The sequence below is a fragment of the Poecilia reticulata genome, chromosome 15, assembly GCF_904066995.2.
Source record: "Poecilia reticulata chromosome 15, P_reticulata-male-v2, whole genome shotgun sequence".
In the NCBI taxonomy this organism is placed as follows: Eukaryota; Metazoa; Chordata; class Actinopteri; order Cyprinodontiformes; family Poeciliidae; genus Poecilia; species Poecilia reticulata.
The window spans coordinates 8,861,609-8,880,406 of NC_088844.1; the positions used below are offsets into that span (position 1 = coordinate 8,861,609).

An 18,798-nucleotide genomic window follows, 5' to 3' on the forward strand; every position below is an offset into this window, starting at 1 on the left:
AAGTAATGAAGGTTAAAAATAATACAACTTTGGAGCGAAGAGTGGGGCCACAAAGTCTCCATAACAACTATTAGATGCTCTCTGCATCCCAGCTGATTATAGAGGAGGCAGCCAGAAAAAAATCAATTTCTGCCCAACCACCACAGATGCAACAAGTGGCATTTGCTAATTGTAGTTGAGACTAACTGTAACTGTTTGTTTTGGTCAAGCAGAGCTAAGATTGTGGATGATTTGTTGATAATTTCACTTTTAGGTATTGTGGCATGATGCTGTTGGCTTTTTGTCTCCAAAGGATCGCAAGAAAAATTTTATCATGTCTTCTAATATGACTCCAAGAGCTTTAAAGGCAGACATTTCTGGAGTAATTATTCAACATCAGTCTACTGAGTAACACATTTAAAAATAAGAAAAGCAGGTCACTGAATGCAAAATTAGTCTTTATCTCGACAAAACAACTGATTAACATATGAACTGTTTTCCAGGAAATTGCCTACCATAACACTAAATGAAGGAGTTCAAGATATAGAAATGTAATGTTCCAATAGATTTAGGACGACACATTGTAAAGTAAAGTAGCATTCATGCAGTATTGAAACAAGGTTTCAGTATTCTGCAGTTCAACCATCTTTAGTGTCAAGTCATTGCTGTGGTCGGTGAGGTGAAGAACGAGTTCCAAAAACTCTGCCAAGAAAAACCCGCAAGCCTTGTTTATGTCTTCCACAGTGGATTTTGCGATAGACAAGTCATTATTTTTGCAGCGATTAACACTGCTGCAAGCTCATTGCCTGTAATAACGATATTGTTAGAGTTTCCAACACGACTTTAGGTATTTACAAACTGCAATATATTTTTTGTTTCTTGCAGCAAAACTGAAACTTTTGATGATAAACAGAAACCCGTGTTTTCTCTCTGCAATCAAACATAGCCCTCTCCTTTTTTTTTTAAACTTGTGTGCAGACGCTGACTCAATGAGTGCTCTGACAGAAATTCTGATGTATGAAGATGGCAGACTTTATGGTTGCAGAAATGAAATAAAATTGCCAAAAAAACTCCCATCAAGTTAAACTTTAGTCTTCCTTTTTCTACCAAAAACAGGCCTAGTTGGTCAGCTGGGGACAAATGAGCATTAACAGTACTGAGTCTGTGTCTGTAGTTGGGTATTTGCTCCCATGGTGTTTCCTTAAATGTTGACTTGAAAGTTTTGAAGGTTCCTAAGGCGATGATATGAAGGAAAATATACCCTGAAGGAAGGAAAAGTATCACATGTCCTATCAAAATAAAGTACTTCTCCAGATGTGCTTCAATCCTTCGTCTATGGTGGGAAATCCTACACAGTAAAACTGAGTTTAGGGTGATATTTACAGGTAATCGTGTACATAGTCCAGAACAAGAAAGTTTCTATTTCTGCACTTTGCTTCTTTGATATCATTGCTATTGATTGAACTGAAGAAGCTGCTAAGCCGAACTTTATGGACAATCCTCATCTGTGTTTCTCCCTACCTACTGTAACCCATCAAACAAAGATCAGCTTTGTTCAGCCAGAGGGAAGCATTTCCAAGCTGGGTCAAAACCAGCCAGTATGCGGCATTTGGACCTTTGCTGCTCGTCAGTGGCGGGGCGTTGAGCGCTTCAGCTATTCTCTGAACTTGGCCTCAGAGGAAGAGACCCACTCTCGCTGCTCCTAGCAGTAAAGTCAATTTTACTATCTTCACATACCATCTCAAGAGAATTTGGAAATTAAGATCGCCCCCTTGATTTTTATATTATCGCTTGAGGTGCGTAGCGTTCGCTGCAGTTCCCGCTTTTGAACGGTGGATGTCGCTGTAAATGAAATCTGCTTGTGTTCCACAATTGGTAGTGGAAGAACTGATAGAACAAATGTGTTGCTAGTATTCATCTACAAAACATGTTCTTTTGATCTTAATTTTAGGTATTTTTAGAAGCATATGTCATGTTTTGTGAAACAGTCTGTTGATTTGCAACAATGCACATGCTTGTGAAAACAGAAGTAGCCTACTTCCAGACCTTTCGTGCTCTTCCTGCTATGTAAGCACCACTTGCACTGCTTGTTGGCTGCTAAGCTGTCACTATGCTTTTACTCTGCAGATGTGTGTGAAAAGAATTTGGCCATGACTAACTACCTCTTAGAAGAAGTAGTCAACTGCACCTGCGATTGAGGCGCAGTTGACTTGCTGTAGTTCTTGGGGTTTTTTTTAGCTCATCAAACTTGCTAGTGTGGCACATGAAGGAATTTGCCATAAGAATCAATATGCTCAACCATCCACGGACAGTGTGGGAGGATTGTGCGCTGCTCACAGAATATGTACAGTGTGTTGGAGCATTTAATCCCTTTATTGGAAGCACATTGACATGTGACACAAGGACACTGGAATCAAATCTACACTGTCCCGATTGCAATAAAACTCACTCTACCCACTGAGCCACAGTGTAACAAATGAATATAGTACTGTTTTACACCTGAAGCTTTATACCTGAATCTAAGCTAAGTGCACAATGCAATGTTTTGTGGCACAACTTTAAAAAGTGACATCAAAACAAAGCAGAGTGAACTTCCAGTTATCATTAACTTTAAGTTCCCGTGATAACTGGAAGTTCTCTCTCTCAGGCAGCTGCAGTAGTGGGAAAACGGTGGGCTGCACCAAAGCTACATGTCAGCAGCCATTTTTCCATCAGCATCTTTGTATGCATGTTTTGAAGTATTACATCAGAAAAGGTTGATGGAAAGAGCAACATTTGAAATAACTTTCTTAATTCTTCAAAAAAGGATTTTAAAAAAACAAACACTTTAAGTGGTTTTTGGCTGAAAAAGAGCTGTTTCACCAAAGAGGAGAGGGTTCGTGCCTTACCAGAGGCACGAAACTCAGAAATATTTCGAAATCTGACTTTACAGACATCTGATGAAATCGTGCTTTGTGTAGCCTGGTTGATTTGCTCCAAACCTCTATATGGAAACGTTCTAATTTGCATTTTCTTTTTTTTCTTTTCCTTTGTTGTGACAATTTAAAAGTTCACTCAAAATTTGCACAATTGGACAGAAACATAGCTAGTGAACACATCTTTCAACGGCAATGAGATGCATAGTGTGCTGTGTACTTATCCTAATTAGTCACCTGAGACAGTCAAGCCAAATGTAAACATCATTGGTACTGTAGAAAAATCAGCTAAAGTCCAAACTTCTATAGCATCCAACGAGTCCAAACTTGTACATCGTTTGAGATACAAGTCAGAATAAGTTCCATTGATGAGAGGATTTTCCCAACAGCTGCACTTGCTGCATTGAATCATATCAAAAACATACCGAACAGTGACCAGGATATGTACCAAAAATATTTATTAACATTGTCTCCTTTGTCATTTATATCACAAAACAATAGTCTCTTATTTCTCTATTTATTGCTATTACATCATCGGGTAATTATGTAATGGTATGTAAAATATGTACAGAGATAAAGTGTACTTCACTTTCTTGGAATCGTAACAATTGTGACAAACTGCTTCCACCTTTATGTTCCTGTCAGAGTCCATTTGCATACAGTTTTACCTTATTACCTTCCCCAAGTCTCATGATTCAGAAACATGTGTTGACAAAGTCCACTTCACTGTTGTACTTTGGACTTCTTTTACAAACACAATTCAGTGGAAATGGATTTAATGGAAATGATTGGAAAGACAGAGTCTAGTGCCAAAACTGATGCTGTTGTTTGCTCAGTAGCCGTTTTTTATGTTTCCACCACTGGAGGCAGTGTCTTTATAAGTGGTAAACTGGTTCAGGGCCAGAAGAAGGTTCCCAGGAAGGTTTATGGAGACTGCCAACCAATCAAAATGTTGCGCCACACACACAACACTGTTTAACTCCAGTTTCCAGAGATTAGTTGATCACCACTGTGGAGTATCCACGTTAATAAATTCAGATATCCAGAAATTAATTATGGTATTTGTGTAGCTTAACTGTCTTTCAGAGAACATATTCTCTACAAATAATAAAAATAAAACTGATAGATCATCACACCCTAACTGGACATTTTAAGTGGTTAAAATAAGTGGTTCCACCTCTTTGCTTGTCAAAACCCAAGGCGGTATAGAAATGTTTGTAATACCAGTCTAGGTTAGGCATGCGCATTACTTTGATGGAAAAATAAATAAATTCTATTCTTTAAACTAAATCAGAAAAAATTACTTCACTTTAAAAACGGCAAAAGATTCCCTCTGTATAGAAGTCAAAGATACAGATTTTTCTTTGATTTGTCACTCATCTCTATAATTCTTCGTTTAAATGCAAAGCTGGTTCTTTGTCAATCAGGAGCACTTTATTTATTTAGGTTTATGTAGTCATCTGTGAGCAGTATGTTTGACTTGGATCCAAGTGAGAAGTGAAATTAGAACCAGACCGTGTTTCAAATGTAGGGTTAAATAGTCTTCCCCTCACCTGTTTCCTCTGCTGGCAATACGCTTTTCTGTGGTTTCTGGCTCACCACACCGGCTTTGATATGCCTCTCTTACTTTCATCCGAAAAGATCCTGTTTTTCAGAGTGAAGTCTTGCCCCGCGGCTGGAAATTTATTCTCTGCCAGCCATTGACTGGGTAGTATTGTAAAGTCCTTCCGGACAGGCCGCATTTTATCGGCTGAATGCCAACTTAGGTTGTAAGTTGGCAACCTAACTTACAACCTAAGTTAGGTTGTAAGTTTTTTTTCTATCCCCTTTGAAATGGGGATAGAAAAAGAAATGGGTACAGCTGCTTTGATAAAAAAAAAAGTTCTTGCATTGCTGTAAATGATCTTGTTGCAACAAAAAAAAAGGTTTTCATGAAGTTGTATGTATTAGAATGAGAAAAACAGTGTGAGTTTATTTAAAGCAGTGTCACCTTAGAGGTACAGCGTAGCCTTAACTTTTTACTGTCATTCCTTCAAAGTGGTTTTGTGAGTCGGCTCAAAGTCCATTAACCCTAAAGAGAGAGCTCTGAAAAGGAAAGCAATTCTTACTTTGAGAAGTCCACTGACATATTAACGCTATTTGTTTGTACTAAACCAAACAAGTGGTAATAAATCAAAACTGGAAATATCTGTTTCCAGTTGGTGAAATTGAAACTACCCTGTACTTTGCATGGTGGATATCCTCTTTTTTTAAGCAACAGGAACCATACTCTTTCTGAAAACTGTTTGATAACAATCTTCCCGGTGTGCATAAACCCAGAAGAAATTTTTATTTCTCTTATTAGTCAGGCAGATCTGTTATTGTGGAGAATCTGCTGCTGAGCGATGAACCATGTCCAAAGCACAGAGCTGTCAACAAGCAGGAATAGAAAGAAAAAAGAAAAAAAAACTTAACTGTGCGGATCTAAATCCAGCCAAGTTTCTGTGAATCACCATACAGAGGTTGAGGGAAAACAAGTGGGAAACACTTTGTGAGTAAAATGTTCACTAACGGCCCCAAAATAAAGAACAATAGCGCATGAGTTTAAGTTAATTGTTTGGGCAAATGTTTTAAGAGTGAATTACTGAGAAGAGTTGCCTGATATAGAACCATCTTATGTGAAACGTAAATAAATATTGAGTTTAAAATTTCTAATTTCTGTTTTTGCCACTCGTAGAGCTAATGTTCAATCCAGCAGAAAAGCAGTAGAGAATATATTTTTTCTTTTCTCAGCAGCCTAAGAACTGCTGATGTCAATTTGGAAACTCAACCTAATTTGGAAACTATTTTTTTTTCTCTTTTCTAAAGTTATTTTCTGGATAGACATCAGATTTTCTCCTAAATGAACTGTAATCTTTCAATATGTCTTGTCAGTATTTTCTTAGCTTCCAGCTGTCAGACACATCACGCCAGGTCTTTGTTTATTTATTGCCATTCACAGTAACTACTTGTCATCAGAGGCTGCCAATAGTTCTTCACCCAGGTGTTCCTGAACCTTTTAGCATGACTCCTTCTCATCACGGAAACACTGATTTGCCAGTTGTGTAATACGAAACTCCGGGTTGCAACGGGAGAAGTTTGTTATTTCCATTTGCCAAAGCTAACAGAAACAATAAATGCATATCTGGATGATTCACCCCGTCTAACATGTTGAAGACATGGGGCCCCCAACAGGGCGCATGCCTTCCACTTTTAAGAATCACATCACGATTCGCCCCGCTTAGTGTGCATGTATCATGCTATTAAAGCGTGACAAGTGTTGTTTCCTTTCATTTTCAGTTTCCAAAGTACAGAAGCAGACTGCAGTGGTGCTGACAAACATGCCTCTGGAAGCAAGCCAAGTTAGAACAATATGTGTGCCTCTTAGCAATATGTTTCAGTTGTACTTTTATAACCACCCAATGTTCATCTTGTTGTGATGGCAAGAAATGGTGGGAAAGAAGAATTATTTTCCCATTCCATGTAAAGTGCCAAGTCTTTGTCAAGTCTAGAGTCTTTGAAGGACAAGTCCAAGTCAAGTGTCAAGTTACTTCCCTCCTTCCTCCCAATCTATATCCAACTTAAGCTTAATTTCTTTAAGTATAACTAATAAAAATTTAAGCAAAGTGGGCAGAGCCGCTTATGCACCGTTTGACCGAAAGGGGCCAGCATTGAGATGGTTTTAGGTGAGATAATGTCGAAGAAATTTACACTAAAATATCAAAATTTGTACAGAAATATAAAATTTTGGGAGTTTATCATAAAAAAGTGGAGAGTGCAAGAGTATAATAGAATCTTAAAATTAATCCATGACAAAGGGTTTATTTGGTAAGCGGCATTATTTAATTAAAAGCATTGTTAACAAATACAGTACAGAAAGAAAAGGGAGAGCGTGTCTGAGAAAGATTAGTAGCCTTCATACAAACCTGAGCTATAAAAGCTGGAAAACAAACACACGTTTTAAAGTGTGTTTTAATGCACACACATGCATTAAAACGTGCGCTGGCACCTGGAGAGTCAAAGGTAAAGAGAGAGCTGCGGCAGGATGTTGGACGTCTATACTTACCTGCTTCCTGTGGATGTAAACATGCAGAACGTATGTCCTTTTGATTTATTTTTTTATGCCACAGTCAGTCCTGAAGTGTTCACTTGAACATCTGATGTTTAGGACTGTACACTCAGAACTTTTCATGGCTGATCAAATGTCTTAATGTGAGCTTGAGGATTTTTTTTTATTGATAGAACAGAATGTCCTTTGAAATAATGTGGTCAGGCAGTGTGTGAATTGAGTCAAATAACATGCAATAATAGAAAAAAGACAATCTTTGAAGCTTTGGGGATCGTCTTCGGCCCTCTTATACATCTGAGCAGCTGTTTGGACGTTGACCTAATATTTTGGCACTAATAATGTATCTGTGGTTTGTTTTTGTGCCAATAATTAACATTATTTATGGAAATAAAGGATTTCTCATCTGTTTCTTACAGAAAAAATGGCAAACGCACTAGCTTTATATGTTGTTCACTTGCCTTCATCAAGATATAGGTCTAATATGCAATGTAATAAAAGGGCTGGACCAAAATAGAGTTTCAAAGAAAATAAACTGCTGACAAAAAAAATACATTGTCTCATGTTTGCCAAAAACATTGTTGACCCCCAACACTTCAGGAAATATTTTCTGTGGACTGGCAAAAGGAGGTTTTCTAACAGGACAATGATCCAAAACACACCAGTAAGAGCACATCCGAGGGGGTAAAGAAAAAAAAATTTTTTTTTTAGAGTGGTCTAGTAAAAGTCTAGATTTAAATCCAACTGGAGATGTTTATACTCCAAAAACCTTAAATGTGGCTGAAATAAAATGATTCTGTTTAGAAGATGGGGCCAAAATTCCTTCAGATCTTCAGTGAAATCAGTCGGTTGCTTAGAAGAAATCTGGCATTCCCATTTAACTTTGGCTTGTTTTTAAAAAGCTTTTTTCCCCCATTTATAAATTAAATCATAACTCAAAAACCGCTTTCTGTACTCACTTTGGTTGTCTTTGTTAATAAACTTTATTTGAACATCTGAAATATGTAATTGTGACACAAAGCACCATTTTTGTTGTTGGGAAAACAAACATTTCCATGACTGTGAGTACAGTTGTGTGAAAAACTAAGTGCACCCTTTCTGCTTCTGTATGATTTGAGAGGGAAGTAGGTCTGGTTTTACTGGAACATACTGGCATTGGATTGTAACCTGTCAAAGTCATGTTTTAGAAGGATTTTTAAAATTTTACCAACGTCGACTATGAAAATTTGACAAGCGTTATACTGCAATTTGCGCTTATCGAGCTGAAAACTCAATTTCTCTCACTAATATGACTCGTCCTTTCTTGTGCTTTCTTTTGTAGAGGATGGCGAGAAGACACCAACGGAATATAGTCCCTCTAAACCTGATGCCGCACATCCAGCAAGAGCCTGTTGCCATGCTTTGTGTCTGCCTTCTGCTCCTCCTGGTCGGACGAATAATGTACATGCAAGGCAACACAAGCAGCCATGACCACTCTCAGGTTTAGCCTTAGGAAAACCCAGCAGACGTAGCATTCTTCTTGAGTATGTTTTGAACATATATCAAATATTGACTCATATATATGATGTCATATGCCTGTTCCTTCCCCCTATGAACTCTTCTCTTTTAGGAAGGAACTCTAAAATGTTTGATTTTTCCTAATGGCCTCAGAGTCGCCATCATTTTACCAAAGCGGCAAGATTTGCACTCCGTTTCTTGAACAGAGTCATTTGACCTGAAAAATATGCCTGTGGAAATTCAAACGTGCCTTGTACAGTTTGTTGTTTACTTTATTAAGATTGATTTAAGGTTTTTTTTGTTTGTTTTATTTTAACTATTGTACAGAGATTATGTGCTTCCTGAGCGATCACGGTCTGTGACCCAGATTTGTTCAAGTTTATGGGTCTAAAATTATTTTCTTTTATTTTCCACCTGTCATGCATTCAAAATATACGTGCATTTACATTGTCATAATCTGTGTTCCCAAACTACGGTCATTTTAAGATTTTATTTCCACAAAATATGTCGTTCTATACCAGCCTTTAAAACTGCATTTTTATCCAGAAAGTTGAAATATATTGTGATCGTCTCATAACATTGACTTTAGACGCGATGAAAAGTGTTTTGCTGGTTGATCCGGATGGCTGTAAAACTTCTTAGAGCTGTCATGTTGTTCAAATTATTTGGAAATGGGATTACGAGATGCAGTAGTACGACGGCGTATTAGGGCGTTTGTAGACAGAATAAAAAGAAGTAAATTTACGGCAAAAAATCTCAGAAAGTTTCTAGAAAAAAAACAAGAAAATTTCTGACGTTGCAAAGTAAAAAAAAATAAAAAAAATTGCTACAGACGAAATCTGGAAACATTTTGAGATGAATCACTGATTAGAATTTTTGGAGAAAACTTGGAAATTTCTGAGTTTCACAAGTCACAAATTTTCTAGAACATTTCTAAGATTGATTTGAAAATGTCAGTTTTTCCCAGCAAATGTTTCACTTTTTAAACTGGTTGATTTCATAGAAAATTTTAATTAAAATTTTGATTAATCTCAAATATTCCAGGTGTTTTCTAACACATTTAAAACGTTTCAAATGAATACATTTTTTGTTTATAAAAAAAAAAAAAAAATTCCAAGATTGATGTTAACATTTCTGAGTTTTTTGGCAGAAATTCACACCCTCTTTTTCTACTCATTGCAGATTTTATTTCCCATCTGCAATGGGCCTCATTTGCCACCGTGCAGCAATAATTCTTTTTTTTTTTTAAAGATCCTCCAGTTTTCCATTTTTTTAAAATTCAGTTTTATTTTCAACATTGCAAATAACTTTTATCCATTTATTTCATGTCAGAAATACCTTAAATAGCATTTCTGACGTAGTTTCAGCATCAAACGTTTATTCATTACTCCATTCAAAAATGGCAATAAAAAAATCAATTCTGTATTCAGCATTAAAACAAAACCTTTGCACCGTTTCAAACCTACTGCTCAGTCAGCCACTGGTTAAAGCAATAACTGTTACCTAACTAGCCCTAAAAGCAGAGTGATGTTGATGAACAAAGTAATAATTTAAATGAAGTCAGTCATTAAAACTAGTCAGTAGTGTCATTTCTTGCTTTGCTGTTTATTAATCTATAAACTTTTCCATTGCTCTGCAATAAGTGATCAAATTTTACGGTATTCCATCATCTGGTTTTCTCGTTAGCAGCCAGGGTGAAAGTAACCAGCAGGTTTTGGTTTGTTGACAATTTTCCGTTTATTAGCACAGTGATTCAGACTGAGCCAAGTCTGCTCATGCCTGCCAGGTCATTAAACACTCGGAGAGGTTTCTGGATAGCATCCAGCCGTGGCTAAAACAGTGAAGGGATGGGTGGGGTTTTTGTTTTGGAATGATTGGCTATTAGTAACCAAACTAACAGAGAAAATACAATGGTGAAGATGAAAGAAACATTTAGATTGTAAGCTGTGCACAATGAAGCTGTTCAACTGTTATGAAGAAAAAAAAAAGTAAATGTTTTGAGTATTGTTATAAAATGTTCTTTTGGTGGAACAATAGTCTTTTCCATTTTGATTTTTAGAATCCTGCTTCAAAAGGCCCACAGCTGTTAATAGGCCTGGCCTGGTCTGAACGTATAGCAAAGTTTTAGAAAGTCACAGTTTCAAAACTCTCCGCCGTAGAAGGTTTTCCTGTTTTCCTTTTCTCCCCCATCCGTCCTGTCTGTTCTTTTGTCTTTCCCGCTTTTCTTATTTTCCTCCCTGCCTTGTTTATTTCCTACCTTTGATACCTTTCGTCCTGTCTGTATTTTCTTCGTTCCCTCTTTTGTTTTTTCCCGTCCGTTCCTCCGATATTTCCTTCCTTTTTTCCTGTTCCGTAGAACTATAACTGCAGTAAATTCTTTGTCAAATATTATGTTTGTAAAAATTGTTTGTAGATTCTTGAAGAACATTTCTAAATTGAGGGCTGACCAGTTCAGAGTTCAGATATGAAAAATGTATAAAAACTGCACTTTTACATCGAGGACAAATCAGGCTACAAATTCAAACAGTCATGCTGCGGAAGCTATAAATTGTGCAGTGTTTTTAAAATATTTGTGTAAAATAATGTGAATTTTGTCGTATTTGTGGTAAAGTATCACACCACGAGACTCGTACCAGCTCAAGCCTAGTTGCTAATTAACAGACTGGTGATGCTAACAGGCTAGCTTCACCAGCTTCACGTCCATAAGAAATAGTTACCAGTTCCTGCTGCTGCGTGGATCTGGAGATTCTAATCAAGAAAAAAAAAAAAGCCCAAACCGAAGTGTGAATGAGCCACACTTTAAATTTTAATTTAGTTTGGACCAATTTTCACATATTATTGTATTTTCTTTGACAGCAGTATCAGAAAAGTAAATGGAAGCAGTTCAGCTGAGATATAATGAGGCTAGATGTCCTAAATAAAACTGCTTCTCAGTCAAAACTTGGCAGGCAATGACCAAAACAAACAACAATATTTGTAATCTTTACTAAGTACTTCATCTGACAAATTTGGAACAATAATGAAATTGCAGCTTACAAATTAAAATCGTCGTGTTAGCTAATTTCCCCTAGCACCATTATCACAATCTGTGGTACATACTTTTTTCATGAAATACTTTTCTGAATGCATAACGCTAAACAAAAGAGACCGAGACCGGTCAGTAATCCTTAACAGCTATTAGCATTGTTAAATATTAGTCCAAATGAATCTACGCTTCATGTCTCATATAGTTTTGACATCCATTTATCACACTAATTTCCTTTTTTTTTATGTTGGAGAGACGCATTCCTTTGCCATGTAACTATTCTGATTAGTTAAAGCGATGCCATTGGGTTTTTTATTCCCCCCCTTTAAAATGCACAAAGCTTGTCTTCCTTCCTCTTCACCAGTGTTTAGCTGCTTTGCTTCTCCTTCACTGTGACACTGAGAGCGCTGTGACTGCATGCTGATTTCTGATATTGTGCCATGTGAAACCTACAACCTCATTTTGAAATACTGTGTTACAGCCGGCGTGCGCGAGCGGAGCATTTCAGGGAGGAAACCGAGAGACGATTTACTGCTTTCTGAAACTGATATGGAAACCTTGTAATGAGCATATTGTTCGCATGTCTTCTGAAGGTGTTCGAGCACAGAAACACTTGTGCGCGTATGAGTGTGTGTGTGTGTGTGTGCGTGCGTGCGTTTATGACACATTCAGGGTTTTAATGACTTGCATCAAGCACTGCTGGAATGACTGTGTCAAATTGTGTTGCCCATTTCTGTTTATTTGACTTTTGGACCATGTGAAAGCCACAACCTTTAGCAGATAGATAATTGTTGCTTGCTGTCATGCAGGAGGATGACCTGTTATTTCATTAGAAACGTTGGACAGGTTAAACGCAGGAAACCTGTGGGACCCGGAGACACTGCGGTGCGCTGTGCTTTCGCTGAAAATGTTGTAAATGTTGCTTCTATTGAACTTTAGATGTACAGGAGCCAAAACAAAAAAAACAAGAATGACTCCAGATGACCCAGTACAAGTGTAGCAACCAGTACGTTTTGTTTATATTGTAAACTATAATAAAAATTCAATTGCTTCCAATTTCTGTCCTGGAAACAATGCTTTTACATCTTTGTACATTAAAAGAAATTAATCATGTTGTATGATGTGATTTTTTTTAACAAATAAAAATGATTTTTTAAAATATCCTTTTTCTGTTCTGGTAATGGTGTGCATGAAGTCTCCTTATGAGTCTAATCTCAAGAATCAGCCTGGCAGACTACAATATGCTGCAATACGTGGAAGAACATGCAGTCTTTAGTTTTCACTTGTGCAGAAACATTTGTAGTGTGAACATTTTGTCAGTGTGTTTTAACCCCAGCTATAATTATTTTCTCAGACTAACCTATTTAACTGACAAATCTCGATCAAAAAGTGTAAAATAGTTGACGTGCATATAAAAAATGCAGTATCTTATAGTTTTATTTAACCAGGAAGTCATTAAAAATGACCAAGTCATGCCTAAACAGAAAGCTAACAGGCTTGTTTGCCGTGGCAGGTAACAGCTGATAAACACATTGTCAACAGCAGCAAGTTGTGAATTTATTGAAGACATCAAAGCTGCAGTATGTAACTTTTATAAAAAAAACTTTTTTTTTTACAAATTAAACTGTCAAAATATTTGTGATGGTATGAGTCAGATAATCTGTCAAAAAAAAAAAAAACTGAGCTCCTCTGCCTTCTCCCAGTGCTATCTAGAAACAACCAAATCAGAGCCAAGGGGAGGGCCTTAGCGCTGTCAGTCATCTTCCATGTGGTGCTGCCCTTCTTCTTTTTGCTCGGTGCAGCTAGCAGATTCTGTTGCGAATGCTCAGGCTAGTTAGTGTGACCAAACGCGTTTCTTGTAAAGGTAAGTTGTTTTTCCGCCATTTGGACTTTGAGAAGTGAGTACATGAGCTTGATGAACAGCACTAAGTCCCTCCTCCCTGCTCTGATTAGTTGTTTTTGGCCGGGAGTGGTGCATTTCTTCACGCAGCAGTAGTATCTCAGACAGGAGGTGAAAGAGATTGATCATTTTTACAGATTATCTGTCACCATGTTGTCGACAGTTTTAACAAAAACGTAATATATATATATTTTTTTATTATAAAAGTTACATACTTTAACTTTAATGTCTCTAGAAACTAAAACAAAACTCACTTTCAAAGAATGAATAGGAGTTGGTGAGTGAGTGATTTAAGTATAGTTCCAATACCAAACTATTTTACTGTACTTTAAAGATACCAAGTGCTCAAACAAAAACATTAACCTACTGATTAAAAGATACTGTATCAATACCAGAGGCAGATTAATTTGAAATAAGTATTTTCAGATAATAATCTTAAAACCTTAGCTATCAAATAAATGACTTTTAAAAACATAAGTCTGTTTACACTGACTTTACAGTTCAGCTTAGGTCATTTTGTTATAAAAAGGTTTCTTAGGTGAAATGAGGACAGTTTTCCTCTTTATTTGAGAAACTCTGTCTTTCTTCCTCTTATTTTCATCTTTCTCTTGTCATTTTCTGTGCGTGTGTGTGTGTGTGTGTGAGAGAGAGAGTGTGTGTCTGTGTGTCTGTGGAAAGTACGGTGCCTTCCACAACTTGGCACAAACACATGCTTGGATAATTATATGTCATCCACACAAAGACACACACACGCACACACAACTCATTAACATTCATAACTCTCACACACACGCACGCACACACACACACACAAGCAGCTCCTGCGCAACCACACCTCCACCACCAGATGTGGGTCAGAACAGCAGGTCAGCAGGGTGGATTTCTCCACCTGTTGAGAAAGAAGGAGTTTTTTAACCCTTTGTGATTTTTTTTTTTTTACAATGAAACTGAAATAATTCCATCAGAGAAAGAAATGAGCAAAAAGTTCTTAAACTGGTCATCACTTTCCCATAACTGTATCGCGCTCTTTGATATTGATATAGGCTAACGTTAATAATATTAGCAGTGCTGGTGCTAACATATAAATCCTCTTGAGGTGACTGTGGCAATAATTAGGGGTGTGTGATAACATCTCGTAATGTTAAAGAGCCACAATATTTCTCTTGATAGTGAATTCTGTACGGTGAATTATTATCAAGCTGCTGTCAACACGTGACGTCAGCTGGTGAAATAAGTGTAAGCCGGTATTATGCGCCCCATTGTTAGAGTTGCTTGGCTTTTTTTTTCTACGTTTCAGACTCTTACTTTGAAGTACGAAAGGCCAAACCTCTTGAAAGGCAATAAATGAGGATTTGTTGCTGGGTTAGCAAGCAGCTTAAAAAGCAAGAAGAAGTCTCTGCTGCTTGTAAATAATCTAACACCAAACAACTTAATATGTGTTCTGCAGAAAAAAGAAGCAGCAGCAGCGGTGAGACCCTCAAGGTACAAATAACTTGTTAGCACTTTGAGAATACTGCAACTGGCTAACCCACTAGCTGCTAAGGTTGGCAAAATTAGCATCTGGTTCGTCTTGCCAATAAACTTGTCCAACCTAAACTGGGTTACACTGACCAGAGATTCTTGAAAACAAACCTTTATTATACTTGCGAAAACACAAAAAATTTAAAGTTTTCGACGCTTTCTTTGACTTTGAGGTCACCTTATAACTAGACACCTGCCCGCACTATGGGCAAGTAAAAGCTGACCTGGATTATTCAACACTGATTTCACATGTGTAAAGCTAAAACTATGTGATTTGTGAAACCTTTACTCTATTGTAGATGACTAAGGAATTTGTTAATAAAACTGAATTGCTAACAACTTGACTCCATTATTGCCTTGCGAGGTTGATGCAAAGCTTTTCCTGTAACTCTGGCCCTAACATTACTTTTCTATGGCTTCGTCGTAAACATCTGCCCCCTTTAAGCTATCACTACCCAGGGTGTGAGACACTGCAGGAACCAGGTGTACACATAGTTTCCTCACCGCTACTGTTTTCCCTCTTAACTTCGCCCTGCTTGACACAGCGACTGAAAAAAACTCTTGCTGCTGTGGCTTTAGGGCCAAGAGGAGACATATTCAGGATGCTGTGGTCAAAGACCTTCAGTCTATTGTCTTCCTCTACTCAATACCGCGCCTGTGGAACGTAAGCCAAAGGAAAAAGAAAAAACACAAAACAGTATTTGTATTGTGCCAAAAAGCCGCAGCACAAAAAGGAGTTCTTCCTTGTCATATGTCTTGTATTAGCAAGTTAAAAGGGAAAGTATGTGGTGCTACTTTTTCAAACACGGGATGTTTCCACACCCGAGATGGTAAAGACACACACAATAGGAGTGATTCAGTCTAGATTCACACAGAGATTTGTCAAGCGGTGAAGAGGACAATGTTCATAAAGAAGGTTAGATTGCTGAATATCAGGTAACACCGAAGTGATGCAACTGCAATTCAAAGAGAGTTAGGGAAAACTTTGACTTTTCTCGCTGAAAAGAAAGTTTAACAAAGTTTTACATGTTCTATGTACTAAAAACCAGGTTTGTTTTATTTGACATATTCTGGAATTAAATTCTGGAATTTGATGGTGCATAGAAGATTGTATCGTTCTTTTTCTCAAAGAAAAGCCACGTGCAAATGTTTACATCGAGCTCTAAACATGGATTGAAGTCGTGTTGACAACATATCGAAGTAACAAATTCGTTTCGGTGCAATTTGGCCTGCAGAAAAGCTAAAACTCAATTTAATAAAAAATACAGATATCAAATAGATTTTGACTGCAGAGCTGATCGAAGTTTTGAGCGGGATGAAGATCAGGTTACTGCAGTGACTGTCGTGTTCTTCTATAAAATTCAGGTCATGGTTTTTACTGTTCATCTTTGGCTTGTTTTAAGTATAACCTGCAAATAAAATACAACAGACAACACATCATGATGATTAAAATGAAGTTTGTTTACAGTAAGATGTATGTTCTTCATCATTTATATATATATATATACTCTGACATCATGTGATTTAGACTCAAATTTGCTCAGCCATGAAAGATGTCACCAGTTACAAAGAAAACATCTTCCTCTAAATTTTCCCCACTTGCGGAAATTAATTTGGTTTACAACAGCTACCGCTGCGCTCAGTTCCCACTTCCCACTTCCCAGTAACATCATGATGTCAGAGCACACCTGGTGCAACATGCTGGCAGCAGATATTACAGAAGGTTTCAGGCTGCGATGCAAAACAGATGTTTGGTTTTGTTTCCCATGCAAAGTTGAAATTCACTGAAATCTAGCTATCTGATAATGATGCATCTGTTTGCCAGCAGTGATGCCTGATGCAGTGAAGTGATGCTAGTGTGGCCAAAATGAAAGCCTGTTAGTGAATCGGTTGGCTGAGACACATTCCCCTACCCAGGGGTGAAAGTAGTTTTCCATTCTTGGGGATACTATTAAAAAAATTAAAAATTATATATATGATACATTTTTGCGAAGTGATAAAAGCTGAGTAGCTCTTAAATTGCTACAAAATAAAGCTGTATTTCCCTCAGCCCACTGGCTGCAATGTATGTCATGAGACCTAAATTCTGAACATCATGGCATGGAGTGCATCCCAGTTTTCCATGTCTGGCATATAACCATTCATTTTAGCTTTTAACTGGTTCTATTGATCCTGTGTCCAGACAGAGGGATAATCAGTAACCCAGCATCATGACCTGTTTGTTCTGAAGATCCTGCAGCTTCCACTTCTCTTCCTAACATGGCGCCTCCTCACCCTGACTCTCATACTGACAGGAGGAACCACAGAGCTCTGTTAGGTTAAAAGCATATCTTCTGAAGTTGGGATGTTTTTCCTCCAACAGGTTCCAGAGGAATCACCTCAAACCAGATGTTGGACTGGATTGTATTTCAATGTCATTTGGGAATGTTAGAGCCTCATTTTCAACAGTGGAGCTATAAAGGTTGAAAAAGGTTATTATTTTGGAGAAAATCTTAACATCAATATTTCCACTAAATAGGCTAAAAACAAAATTGTTTGATAAAGGAAAAGCCTCTCAGACTCTGAGCTCAAAGCACCAAGCTATTTTTTTATATTAGACCATTAATTTAATTTCACATAATTATCGTGGTAGAAGCCATTTGTTTGTTAAATACTTAATGAAACATATTTACCGTGTTTGATGTTTGTTGTAAATGATGTATACTCACAGACTAACGAGGTAATTAGTCCAAGTTTTTTATTGAACGTTCAGAAATTACAGTGGCTGTGATGCAGCAAGACAAAGGTAAAGAAAGGTAAAACAACCCGAACAGGTGATCACCTCTAAACCACTCACACATTTTTGTCATTTAAGCACACCCGCTGTCATGGCAACCTCCTGCACTCCACAAGCCGACCAGAGATTATGTTAAAAACATAACATTCAGTCCGTTACGATATCAGGTTTGCAGGCTTGATATTTATTTTTGCGATCATTAATAATCCTCTCATGAACACAGCGGTGGTTGATTAGTTAATCTTGAACTCCTGCTCTGCTAGTTATTTTGGTAATAGAACCGAAACGCACAGAATTGCGCAACATCTTGTTGACACAATAATTACTGAGATTATTATTGTTGTTGGGTCATTAATTTGAAAACATTTTGTTGATTTATTTTTGTTGTTATTTAATAAAGTTCCAAACATTTTAAGCGAGTCAGAGGAGGACGTGCTGGTCTCAGCCTCCTGGCGGCGTTCAGTTTGTCACTTAATGCCGAGATCGACTCAAAACCTTCCGCAATCGACATATTACACCGCTGCTCTAGCAAAGCACGAACAGTTCAGAAACAATACGAAATGGGGAAAAAAGCTATTTATTAACTGATTAAGTCGTGTTTTAGATTGCTTTTGAAAAACTAATCAGTCACGGCTGATTAGTGGGTGCACTCACAGCTGCACGGTGAACCCATTGATTTTTTACAGCAGACAGCCGCTCCCTTTAGGGGTATGCAGCACCCTCATGTACCCCCTTACTTTCACCCCTGCCCCTACCACGATCTGACATTAGAAAACATCCTCCACTAATATTTCATAGTACAATCAAGAGGCTATGTTACCTTCAGTTGCTACAAACATGACTTAACACGAATTTGACTTTGCAAACTGATGCCTTGAAATTGGCCTCCGTCTTTTTAAGAAGCTTCCACTCTTCTGGTCGACCAGCAGCTGTACAGACACCGATAGCTCTTCACTGGGTGAAATCTTAATCAGAGTTTCAAAGGAATTGCTTTGGGTAAAACATTTGAGAAGGTACACAAGAAGGTATCCTCTTCCGAACGGAAAGTTGGATATTTAATTTGTGACATCACAATGAAATAAAGTATCCTAAAAAAAAAAA

The 18,798-nt window shown here is 37.5% G+C and overlaps 1 protein-coding gene across 2 annotated transcripts in view; it reads left to right on the plus strand.

Moving 5' to 3' along the window:
- Nucleotides 1-12,663, plus strand: part of bcl2l11 (BCL2 like 11) — a 34,666-nt gene extending 22,003 nt beyond the window's left edge. For both annotated transcript variants that reach the window (XM_008428802.3, XM_008428803.3), the window contains exon 4: nucleotides 8,300-12,663. In XM_008428802.3, coding sequence (XP_008427024.1) covers nucleotides 8,300-8,464 — 165 coding nt within the window. In that variant the 3' untranslated portion in view covers nucleotides 8,465-12,663. The remainder of the gene's footprint in view (nucleotides 1-8,299) is intronic.
- Nucleotides 12,664-18,798: the final 6,135 nt, after the last annotated feature.